This window comes from Nipponia nippon, unplaced genomic scaffold (genome assembly GCF_047370975.1).
Source record: "Nipponia nippon isolate SJK-2023a ecotype South Korea unplaced genomic scaffold, ASM4737097v1 scaffold_21, whole genome shotgun sequence".
NCBI classification, from domain to species: domain Eukaryota; kingdom Metazoa; phylum Chordata; class Aves; order Pelecaniformes; family Threskiornithidae; genus Nipponia; species Nipponia nippon.
Window position 1 is genome coordinate 48,453 of NW_028262338.1, and position 11,658 is coordinate 60,110.

Consider the following 11,658-nt stretch of genomic DNA (forward strand, 5'->3'; position numbering starts at 1 on the left):
ACGACGAGTCCCATCGCCAAGCCAGGCTTGGTGGCCTGTAAGAAGTGGGGCCAGCGAGAATCTGGTTGTGAATGTGATGCTAGCTTGCACTGTGCTATGTGGGCATGGAACCATGGGCACACCCTTCCATCAACCACCACATCACCTACCCTGTACATGTGGGTTTTCATGCAGCTCGAAATGGCTCCTAGCCATTCCTGTGAGTGAATATACAAGGAAGCTGAAAAAAGTTCAGCAAGACATTAAAATCATTAGCGATGAAAGATAAAGCTTCTTAGGGTAATATTTACCTCCAAGCTGATGGAAAGGCTACCCTGCTCATTTGGCCTCATTTGCCACATTCCCAAGGAGGTACATAAGCTGCGTAATGCCCCACTTGCTGGGGTTCCTCAGAGACAGCAGCCCTCTTTTCCACTACACTGACATCCAAAAATATATTTTTCCAATGCTAAGGACTTGAGTCAATTTGTTTGGTTTTGGCAATGGATTTCTTATTAGACAGAGGATCATACCCTCCAGCTCTCCAGCCCACCCCAAGCCCAGACATTAAAGTAACAAGCCACAGACATCTAAAATGGAGACCCCTGGTTGTAGGTTTACCCACAAGCATTAAAAAAGTCAGGACACATCACATGGCAAGTAACTCAGGCAGCAGACCATCAATTTAAGCCATGGCTATAGGGGTTTTACCTTAGAGGTAGCTGAGGCTGGTGAATTGTAAGAACCAGGGCATGGCCCATCCCTGGTTCTGCCAAGAGGCACCTGGCGAAACCTTGCTTAGTGTCTTCTTGCCTGTCCTGTGCACTGGATGGTCCACCCAGAAGGTGGCCAACCACCCATGCGTGTGTGCATGCACACTTGCAGACTCTGAGCATGGATCTCTGTTGGCCAGCACTCAGACCCTCAGGTCCCTCGGACTCTACATGGCTTTGTTGTACTTGGGCATCAAGATCGCCTGTCCTACTGAGCAGCTGGTCCAGTCTGAAGTTCACCAGCTGGTTAAAAAGACAGGCTCATAACGGGGAGCGCAGTCACACAAAAGAAATGAGATTTAATAAGAGTATAGGACAAACTGCAGTGATGAAACAAGGCGCTCAGGCAGGCAAGCGTGCCTACCACTGCTTACATGCCACCTAACCCTTTCCGCCCTTTTCTTGCTGTTTTTCCCATGCTTGTTCCTTCCCTGATCCCTCCCTTTCCCCTTCCTACATCTAGTCCCCTAAACATCCCATATGAAGTTTCATGCATCCCTAGGTTCTGCTCTGCACCATCCCCAAAATCTCCCTCCTCTGTATCCCACCATAACTAAAAGTTTTACATCACTGTAGGCCTTCATTGCCCTTAAGCTTCATGACATTGCCAGGAGACAGAATTGCCTTCAGCAAGTCACCTTAGTGGGCTTTGCTGAGCTGGAAGAGGAGAGGGAACAGTTCATGTTGGTGTTGCTGCCTTGCATCTGATAAGCCAAGCTTGGTTTTTGGAAGCGAAATGCATGTTGAACTAAGGACAAGGAGACACGTGCAGCAGAGGATACCACAGTGTTACAAGTCACAGTAAACTTGTTCCTGTTAGGGGTTAGCTCACTCCTGGGCACTGGAAAAAGAGGAAGCATCACTTGGTTTGGGTAAAGCAGGTGTCAAGGTAAGGCCTGCAACCCCCTCTGGCTCCCATCACTTCAGACATGTATGAACGCAGGGAAACATGAGCTTCCCTTGTTCATGGTTTTTTGGGTTGGGTAAATGTTAGAGTTAGGCAAAACATGTCCCAAGGACACAGTGCTTGAATGGGGGGTCTCAGAAATCCCACTAGCTCCAGACAGATGCAGAAGAAATATCTTGTAGCCAAAAAAGCAGATGCCAACAGATACATTTTTGTAACTGCAGAAATGATTGTGGATGACTACAAAGTTGGATTACGCAGCTAGTGTGTTTCTTAGGCGAAGACATGAGCAAGGTTAAAATGTGTCTAGGACGGAAGGGTGTCTCACAAAATTAGGGGCATGTTAGCCTATGGAGTGCATGAATGAGGCCGAGCAAAGAGTCAATGCCTCATAGAAAGTGAGGGAACAGGCATGGAAAATTCATTTTGCACTTCCATAAACTGCAAGCTCTGTGGACAACTATGTGTTGAAAGAAGCAGGGCAGCTGAGGTGGCATGCGAGGCTCTAAAGGACACAGGCTACATCCAGGACTACTAGCTTCTGGCTCTGAAGAAGGAAGGGTTAAGAGGCCATGATGGACTGTCCAGACATGCCACAGACAGCAAACCACCTTGGAATATGTCATCAGGCACCTGTAGCTTGGAAGGACTTTGTCCCTAGCAGCACATGGCGGGGGCTCCATGGAGGAATTGAGGTGTACAACAAATGTCTCCAGAGCTTGTCCCCGGGTACCGAGCAACAACAAGGATTGTCAAATCAGGGTAGCATGGAAAACAGAATTCTCAAACTGGAGATGCAAAGCTCTCAGCCTCTGGTGAGAAGGGGAAGATGACCAGCATACAAGTTTAGGTGTCTTCAGTACTGACTGAAGGAGGCTGGACCGGAGGCGGAGGGAAATGGGAGGACCTGAGCATGCATGGGAGAGAATGAACATGGAATAAGCATGGATGGAGAAGAATAAGGATGATCTGTGGGGAAAGGGAGGGGAATGGAGAAAACCAAAGGGTGCGTGAAGGGGAAGGGAATGAACCTAAGAGCACAAGGGCTGACATGGTCCTGCTACTGCACTCAGAAACCTCTTTTCCTGCCCCCAAATGCCTCTTCCCCACTCCAGTGTCCCATTCTCTGCACCGCAGCACTCGAAGGACCTCACCACCCCTCTGGCCTCCGGCAACCCCGCCAGGCACCCAAACACACCATCTCCTTCCCCAACACCGCCAAGACGTCTGCCGCGCCCTACGGCTCCGGCTCCGGCTCACACCCACCCGCCGCTTCGGTCCTTCCCGTCCCCGCGCACCCCGTCCCGTCCCCGGGCAGCCCCTCTCGCCCCCGCCCGCCTCCCGCCCGTCTGCTCGGCCGCCCGCCCCGGCCCGGCCCCGCCCCCCCGCCCCGCCCTTCCCGCCGCAGCCGCCGCTGGGTCCGGGCCTGGGGAGGCGGCGGGTCGGGGTGGCCGCGCCGGGGCGGGCGCCGGGGCCATGCTGGGCAAGGACTACATGCTGGCCATCGTCCTCGTCAACTGCGACGGTCAGCCGCGCCGGCGGGCGGGGCCGCGCTCTGGGGGCCGGGGCTGGGGTTCGGGGCCGGGGCTGGGGCCGGAGCCGGTGCGGGTCGGGGTCGGGGGCCGGGCCGAGGCGCTGCCCGTGCCCGTGCCCGCGGGCTGGAGCGGCGGCCGCGCCCCGGCGCTGTCCGCGGTGCTGACCGAGGCCCGCGGCGGCCTGTGCTGGGCGCCCGGCCCGGCGCCGCCGCCTCCCCGCCCCTCCCAAGGTCGCGGGGGGAACCCCCAGCACCCGTCCCCACCCTCCCGAGGGTCGGGGGTCCCGCGGGGCGCGGCAGGCGGAGCGGCGGCCCATCGCAGAGCGCCCGGCCCCGCGGCAGCGCAGCCTTGGGGGATGAGCACCCACGAGGGTTGCGCCGAGCCCTGTGGATTTTGGGCTGCATTCTCAGGAGCAGACCTCGCTGCTCTGCTGCACCACGAGCTCATTTCCGTGACCTCTCCAGGGCTCAGGGTGCAAGGAAGAGGGGGGTTAATCTACTGCTCCTAGCTGCAACTCTCCGTGGGTGCTTTCCTCCTCCCAGACCCGGGGGGGGGAGGGGGGGGGGGAGGGGTCTGTCCCCAACCCCTTTTCCTTAGCCAAGCTGGGAAGAAGCCAGTCTCAGGCATCCTGGGGTCTTGGCAGAGGGCTGGGGACCACATGCTGGCAATAGGAGCTCTGGGCTGGCAGCCCCGGGCCCTGCCCGGTCACCCCTGCAGGATGCCTTCCCTGGCAGGCTCAGGCTGCCCATACTCTCTGTGCCCCTGCCGAGGTCATCCCATCCCTCTGGGAGCCAGTGAGGCAGCTGCCTGCACTGATCATGTGCCTGGGGTCCACCACTACCGCAGCCTCTCTGGCGTTGCGCCAAGCCTTCCCCCGCCATGCTTCTCTCCTGGGCCATGTGCCCAGCTGTGCACCCAGAGGCCACCACAGGACCCTTTCGCTGGTGGGTGAAGCTGCTCACTTCTCAGGGTGCCCTGCAGCTGAGGGACCTTCCCCTCCCTTGCCTCACATTCTCCCTCTGCACAGACAACCTCTGGAGTGACCAGAGCCTGGAGACAGACCCTGACCTCCCCCCAGGCTGGAGGAAAATCTGTGACTCTCTGGGTACCTACTACTGGCATGTGCCGACCGGCACAACGCAATGGCAGCACCCAGCACGCACCACCAGTCCAGGAGGGCGCCCGGAGGCTGATGGAGAGGAGACACTCCAGGGAATGGTATGGGATGTGGGCGGGGGTTGAGGACTTGTGTTGGATCCCACCCCCGACATGATCCTGCTGAAGGGCCCTCTGGGCATCACTGCTCCAGCCTCCCCTTGGAGCAGCCCATTCCTTGCCAGGGTTAAGCCCCTTGAAAGGCTCCAGCAGACCCCGTGTTGGCCTCATCCTGGCTACATGGGATGCCTGCAAGCTCAGGCTCTGCTGTCCTGGAAGGGAGGTCTCCTACCTGGTGCGTCCTGACAGCCTCTCTTGCTGCCCTCACCCCTTTCCTCTTCTCTCCCAGGACTGCCAGGTCTCCACGGTGAAGCACTCGGCAAAGGACAGGCCCATTCCCAGCCCCATGGCTTCGCTGTCTCGGAGGTAGGGCTGCCCACCCACTCTGCTGGTTTGTGGGGCACCACTGACCCTTGACCACTGTGCTGGGCCCCAGTGCCCCCACCAGAGCAGGCCCACATGTTGGAGCCAACAGGATCACGCTGGTCACCTCCATGGGATGCTTCCCAGCTGGTGGTATGGGGGTCTGCCAGTGCCAGGGCATCCTGCTTCTTCCCTGGGTGTCCCAGGTCTGTGCTGCCAAGTGGGAGCCGTTCCCCCACCACCCTGTCCCTCCACAGGACCTCACTGCCCTGGCACGGAGATGACTTCCAGCACAACGCTGAGCCTGGCTCCAAGGTACCGCACCTGGGAGCTTCACTGCAGCATTGTGGGCTAGGGCTGGCAGAGGAGGGGCAGGCAGCAGCCAGCAAGGACAGGGATGGGAGCAAGAGCAGGGGTGACCACACCAGCACAGTGAGGGGCATGGGATAGGGGTGGCTGTGCTGGCTGGGCACTGAAGCTCCATGTGTCTCTGCTCAGTGCTTTGCTGTGCGCTCGCTGGGCTGGGTGGAGATCCCTGAGGAGGACCTGGCACCCGGCAAGAGCAGCATCGCTGTCAACAACTGCATCCAGCAGCTCTCCAACAGCAAGGGCCAGGGCTCTGCGGAGAACCGGGGCGAGGTGAGAGCCTGGGGTGGTGCTGCCAAGCAAGGTCCCACCCCAGGGCACTGCTGCTGAGGCTGGCTGTCCCCACTGACAGGGACCGTGCCTGGGGGTGTAAGGGACCAGTGCCAGTGGCAGAGTCAACTCTCTCCATATAGGGCATCCACGTGGTGGGACAGGTGGATCTGACAGGGCTGTCCTTTAGGGGCAGTGCCAGGGGTGCCTGGGTGGGCTGTCCCCACACACACTAATGCTACCTGGGGAGGGCTGGGGGAACGGGACAGGGCTGTCCCCATGCTTGGGGCTGAATAGGCTGGGGGGACGGGGTTGTCCCTACACGTGGGCTGCGTGCTGTGGACACCCAGGCCATCTGCCAGGCTGAGGAAGCCGCTGACCCTCTGCAGGGCCAGGACCTGGTGATGATCCTGAAGAAAGACACCATGAGTCTCGTGGACCCCCTCGACCGCAGCCTTATCCACCACCAGCCCATCCTCAACATCCGCGTCTGGGGCGTTGGCTGCAACAACGGCAGGTGCTGGGGGCCAGGGCAGAGCTGGGGGCTGCAGGGCAGCTCTGCCCGCTGCAGGGGGAAGGCACCCCAGCAGTAACCTGTCTCCTCTCCTTCCTCCCTGACTGCCACCACGGCTGCAGGGACAGGTAAGGGGGCACGGAGCCAGGGGGCAGCATGGGAAGGGGAGGCTTCCTCTGCTGGGGTCTCACTGTCTTGCTCGTGGCCTTGTAGAGACTTTGCTTTCGTGGCCAGTGACAAGGACACCTGCATCCTCAAGTGTCACGTTTTCCACTGCAACGTGCCCGCCAAAGGCATCGCCAAGGCCCTGCATGAAATGTGCTCCAAGGTGGGATGCGGGGCCCCTGGCAGGTGTGGGCATGGTCCAGGGGTCTTGGGGGTGAGCGGAGGCACTGGGACCCCTGTCTCTTGCAGATCGTGGCTGAGCGAGCTGTAGCAAGCAGCGGGCTGCGACACGGCACCATGCTGGAGCCCATCTCCACTGAGGACCTGCCGCTGCAAGGTACCATCCCCCTGGCACAGCTGTCTGCTCCCCCTGCCCACAGTCTGCCCTCGGGCAGTGGGATGCCCAGCGGCCAGAGCCCTTTGGCCTGCCTGGCTGTGTTCCTGGGGTCCTTGGGGACACAGGGGGGGACATGGGGGGGACACGGGGGGAGGTACCCCCTACCTCTCCTGTCCTGGCAGTGGATATCCTGGAAGCGGTGAGGCGGTCAATGCAGACCTATGAGGCATTGTACATCGGCAGCCTGCCCGTGCCCAGGGCCGTGGGTAAGCACCGCTGGCCCTGCTGCAGCTGGGGGACAACCGAGAACCCCTTGCTGTGGGGCAGCTGAGCAGCTGTGCCCTGGCGCTGGGTGGTCCCTGCCTGTGGGGCCAGCTGGCAGCACCCTGCCTGCTGGCAGCTGGGGCAAGAGCCAATGGTATGGAGTCTCCCGCACCCAGGGATGGATGTGCTGAACGAGGCCATTGAGAAGCTGATGAGGGGACCCGGGCGGGAGCGCTGGACGCCCTCTCTCATCCACGTGTCCGACACAGCCATGAAGGTGCACCCCACACAGGTGGGGAGGGGGACGGGGGGCTCCAGCCGAAGTGGGCACCCTGCTGCCACCAGGGTGGGACAGGGAACCCCCATGGGGTTCCCAGCCTCCTGGCAGAGGGGACCTGGTGGGGGTGGCAGGGCCGCCTGGGGTGTGGCCAGGCATCGATAGGCCCATGGGGTCCCCGCAGGAGGACGAGGAGGCAGCGCACATCTGGGAGTGCCAGGTGCGGTATGTGACCTTCCTGGGGGTGGGCCGGGACGCCCACACCTTTGCACTCATCGTGGACACAGGGCGACGCTTCCAGTGCGCAGCCTTCTGGTGTGAGCCCGACGCTGGCACCATCTCGGAGGCGGTGCAGGCAGCCTGCATGGTAAGCAGGCATGGGGCATCTTCCCCAGTCACCCCAGCTTCCCAGCCCTCTGGGACACCTGGAGGAGGAGGCAAGAGCTGGGGAGTGGAAAGCTGGGGGGCTGGGTGGGATGCCCAGCCCTGAGGAGGGTGGCAGGGGCAGGAGGAAGTTGACCCCATGGTGTCGTGTCCAACCCACAGCCATGCCGTGTTGGGTTGTTCTAACCCCACAGGGATGCCGTGTTGTGCCACACCATGTTGTGTCTGACCCCAGGGTGATGCTATGTTTTGTCCCACCCTATGACCACACCATGTTGCATGTGACCCCACAGGCATGCAGTGTTGTTTCTGGTGCCATGTTGTGTCCAGCCTCACAGTGATGCTGTGTTGCATCCCACCCCATGGTCACACATTGCACGTGATCCCACAGCCACGCTGTGTTGTGTCCCTACCCATGGTATGCCATGTCGTGTCCAACCGTGTAGTGTCCCACCCCACGGCCACACCATGTTGCGTCCAACCCCACGGTGATGTCACTTTGTGTCCGACCCCACAGCCACACCATGATGTGTCTGACCCCATGGTGACGCTGTGTTGCATCCCACCCCATCGTGGCACCATGTTGCGTCCCACCCCACAGCCACACCGTGATGTGTCTGACCCCACGGCCATGTTGCATCCAACCCCACGGCCACGCCACACTGCGTGTGACACCCCACAGTGATGCCACGCTCTCTCCCTGGTGTCCCTGCAGGTGCAGTACCAGAAGTGCCTGGTGGCTGCTGCACCGGGGGCTAAGGTGAAGGGTACGACAAGCCGGGGCTGGGCCGGGCCGGCGGCCTCGGGGGACACTGCCAGTGGGGCGGCCAAGGCGAGCGGGGGCAGCGGAGGGGCGGCGGGGGCCAGTGCCCGCAAGCGGGGGCTCTTCTCCTTCCTGGAGGCCTTCCGCCTCAGGCGGGCCCTCCTCCATACCCCATAGGGGGCCGGGGCCGGGGCCGGGGGCCGGGGCCGGGGCCGGAGGCCCCGCCCCTGGTCCCCGGCCCCGGCCCCGCTCTCCCCGGCGGGGCGGGGAGAGGGAAATCCCCGCCCCCTCCAGCCCCGCCCCGCCCCGCCCCATCGCACGGAAGGGGCAGGGCCGGGCGTGACGTGGCGGGATGGCGGAGCTCTACGTGAAACCGGGTGAGGGGGAGCGGGTGAACTTCCGGTCCGGCGGGGATGGCGGGGGGCCGGGGGTCTGTGTGGGGAGGGAGGGGGGGAGCCGGGGCCGGTGTAGGGGTCGGGGGGGGCGGGTTTGGGTGTGGGGAGCCCCGGGAAGGCTGTGTCCGGGGAGGGGGAGCCCGTGTCCGGGGGGGGTGTCCCCTTGGTCCCCCTCCGGGGTCTCACCGTGCCCTTTTGCTGCCGCAGGGAACCAGGAGCGTGGCTGGAACGACCCCCCCCAGTTCTCCTACGGGCTGCAGGCGCAGGCTGGGGGGCCCAGGCGAACCCCGCTCACCCGCCGGGCTCCCCCAGGTCAGCACCCACAAAACCCCCGGCCCACCCTGCTTCACTGCTGCCCAGCCGGGGGCTGCTCCGGGGGAAGCCGGGACCCAGCGCAGCCCCCGGGCTGGCGGCGTCGCAGGGGCCTCTCCTCTCCTCTGCGGGTCCGGGTCCCTCTTCCCGCTTGGATCCGGTGGGAATCACAGCCCGGCCTGGGCGTTGGATCTGGCTCTCCCTGCCCCATCTCCTGCCCTCGCTCCTGGCCCTGGGCGTGCAGAGGCCAGACAATGCCGGCACAGCAGCGCCAGCCCTGTGCAGGCAGAGGGGCATCATGGGCGGGGGGTCCTGGGGCCTGAGCCCCCGCCTCCTGCTGTGCCTGCTTGATGGGGGTGACAAGGGTGCAGCTCCCGGTGCCCGGCTGGTGTCCCCGGGGCTGATGGGGCTCTGTGCCGGTACCTGTTCTCTGCAGGTGCTCCTCCAGACCTGGCCAGTGCCCCTGCTGCCTCTGCTGCCTCCACAGCGCTGCCCCGCCGAGCGCCAGGGCCACCCCCCCTCGGGACCATCAGCCCGGCCCCGCGGGCAGAGAGCAGGAGGCCAAGCGCTGCGGCAGGCCCGGAGGAGCACGGCCCAGAGGAGTGCAGCCTGCCTGCCGACGCCATCCTCGTCCCGCTGAGGGAGGCCCTCGCTGCCTGCCGCCCCACGGTGCAGGTGAGGCCTCAGCCCCTTCCTCCACCTCTGCCCCATGCTCTGCAGGGGCACAGGAGGGACAGCAGGCAGGGGCTGCCTGTTCCCTTGATGCCTGTGGGGCGAGGAGAGCCACCCCTGCCCTGGGGGTGCCCCAGAGGTGGTGGGGGTCAGGTTCCCCCCCTCCAGCCCAACTCTGCTTTCAGAAACAAGTGTGCGACGACATTGGGCGGCGGCTGACAGTGCTGGAGGATGCATGGGCTCAGGGGAAGTTGTCGGCCCCAGTGAGGAAGAGGATGAACCTCCTGGTGCAAGGTGAGGGGCAAGTGGGGGCTGCATCTGGGCTAGCACCAGGCCACTGGGCAGGGGCCACCCACAGGAAGGATGACCATACACCACTGATAGGTTCCCCTTTCCTGGCAGAGCTCCAACAACAGCGCTGGGATGCAGCTGACGAGATCCACCGCTCGCTTATGGTGGACCATGTGAATGAGGTGAGCCAGTGGCTGGTGGGTGTCAAGCGCCTGATCGCCGAGACAAGAAGCCTGCCTACTGCAGAGCTGGTTGCAGCGACGGATGGCAGTGCCGAGGCCGGGCCTGGCCAGGAGCATCCCTGATGCCAGGGACGGGGCTGCAGACTGTGAGCAGGGCAGCCTGTGCCCAGGGCCACCAGCAGGAGAAGGGCCGCCTCTGCATTCCAGTCCTTGCCCAGGAAAAGGGGATTTTAATCATTGCGACATTTTAGTGGTGATTCACTACATGATGTTTAATAAACAGCACTAACCTGCCCCTGGCCACAGCCTGCTGTGGGATTCTGGCACCAGGCGGGTCCTGGTTCTCTCCCAGGGCTAAGGGGCTCTTGCCCTCACAGGGTATTCCCAGCCCACAAGACATGAAGAGAAGGAATCCCCATGGCAGCACCCCCAGCATGACCCAGGCTGAGTGGGCAGCGATGCATTTCCCTGCTGTGCTGGCTGGCAAAGCCTGGCCCCCTCTGGCCTTGCCTTTGGCAGTGGGGGGGGACCTACAGCAGCAGGCACATCACCCAGCTCTTCTGCAGGAGGAGACTGCCCCTAAGGAGTTCTAGGCTGAGTGGGGAGGCCGACCTGCCACCAGCCCAGAGCAGCCTCCCACAGGCAGGGTTTGTGCTGCAGCTACAACCTGTGCTCCCACCTGGGGTCCTGCCTGTCCTGGCACAGCTCGGACCAAAGTCTGGGACACGAGCGACCTGGGTGGCCTCGGGGACAGGGAGATCCAGGGAGAAACATCACAGTGCTAGTGATCCCCCCAGGTCAGGAAGGCCAAGGGTGTTAATGTTTACCCTGGACAGCAAGCAGACTGCACTGTGCTGCTCCCTGCCATGCTTGCAGGAAGGCCTCACCAGCTGCCCCCAGCACAGCTGGGGCAGGCTGCATGTGGTACCCCAAGCCTTGGAGCAGATGCTAAGGCCCTGCATTCACCACCGCCAGCCTGCCGGTGCAGGAGGGAGAGTCTCCACACCCTCAAAGGGCTCCTGATGCTGCTCAGCTCCTCTTAGCTCCCCTCCCCACAGCTCTGACAACCCAGCTGAGCCCCAATATAGAGATGCACCAGGTCAGCACAGGGGTTTCATGGTGTTTATTGATCAAGCATGAGCTCCTAGGCAGTTGCACCAGCCAGTTGTGCTAGAGCCTGAGGTGTCACACATCCATCCCCAGCATCAGAGAGGGCTGCAGCCAGCTGGTCACAGTGCCAGCACCTCCACGAGGCCCAGGAACAGGCCCAGCCACGGCCTGGAGACAGGGAGCTGGAAACTCAGATGTCCATCTCAAACTGGTCTTGATCTGCAAGGGTATAGAGGGACACAGGGCCAGGGTTAGGATGGGGCTGCCTTGGGAGAAACATGCAGGCAAAGGGGGCAAGAGCTGGAATCAGGGCTGAGCTGGGATTTCCCCTTGCCCTTGGGGCCAGGCAGGAGCCCCATGCTCCCCGGCAGTGCTTAGGCAGGGGCTGTGTGCCTGGACTGCTCACCTGGCATGGCTTCTTCGCTCTCATTCCGCTCCTTGAGCTCCTCCAGCTTGACGAGGCTGGACTGGGCCAGGGATGTGACACCGGGGATCTGGGGCAGGCAGCAGGGAGGGGTCCTGGCCACGGGTGAATTCTTGCACTCCAGCAGGAATTTGCGGTCGTAGATGATGCGGGTACCTGC

General features: G+C 62.4%; 3 protein-coding genes across 23 annotated transcripts in view; 2 read left to right on the plus strand and 1 right to left on the minus strand.

The window, feature by feature from the left end:
* The first annotated feature begins 3,054 nt into the window (after positions 1-3,054).
* APBB3 (amyloid beta precursor protein binding family B member 3) lies at positions 3,055-8,289 on the plus strand. The gene is made up of 12 exons (XM_087760084.1): positions 3,055-3,184; positions 4,222-4,412; positions 4,699-4,775; positions 5,030-5,087; positions 5,271-5,411; positions 5,798-5,925; positions 6,136-6,250; positions 6,337-6,424; positions 6,607-6,690; positions 6,865-6,980; positions 7,150-7,332; positions 8,065-8,289. The coding sequence occupies exons 1-12, from the start codon at positions 3,136-3,138 to the stop codon at positions 8,287-8,289; spliced, it is 1,455 nt and encodes a 484-aa protein (XP_087616210.1). The 5' UTR covers positions 3,055-3,135.
* Positions 8,290-8,362: 73 nt separating this feature from the next.
* On the plus strand, positions 8,363-10,258 carry SRA1 (steroid receptor RNA activator 1). 2 transcript variants are annotated; one of them, XM_087760111.1, is made up of 5 exons: positions 8,363-8,489; positions 8,715-8,819; positions 9,256-9,494; positions 9,677-9,785; positions 9,894-10,258. In XM_087760111.1, exons 1-5 carry the CDS (start codon positions 8,465-8,467, stop codon positions 10,085-10,087), a joined length of 672 nt encoding a protein of 223 aa, XP_087616237.1. In that variant the 5' UTR covers positions 8,363-8,464; the 3' UTR covers positions 10,088-10,258. The 2 variants fall into 2 exon arrangements, with proteins under 2 accessions (XP_087616237.1, XP_087616238.1); XM_087760112.1 differs by lacking the exon at positions 8,715-8,819 and having other exon boundaries at positions 8,426-8,489.
* Positions 10,259-11,072: 814 nt separating this feature from the next.
* The window catches only part of ANKHD1 (ankyrin repeat and KH domain containing 1), a 122,409-nt gene continuing 121,823 nt past the window's right edge, over positions 11,073-11,658 (minus strand). For all 20 annotated transcript variants that reach the window (XM_087760098.1, XM_087760095.1, XM_087760092.1 and 17 more), the window contains 2 exons: positions 11,481-11,654; positions 11,073-11,293 (listed from right to left, as the gene is read on the minus strand). In XM_087760098.1, coding sequence (XP_087616224.1) covers positions 11,150-11,293; positions 11,481-11,654 — 318 coding nt within the window. In that variant the 3' untranslated portion in view covers positions 11,073-11,149. The remainder of the gene's footprint in view (positions 11,294-11,480; positions 11,655-11,658) is intronic.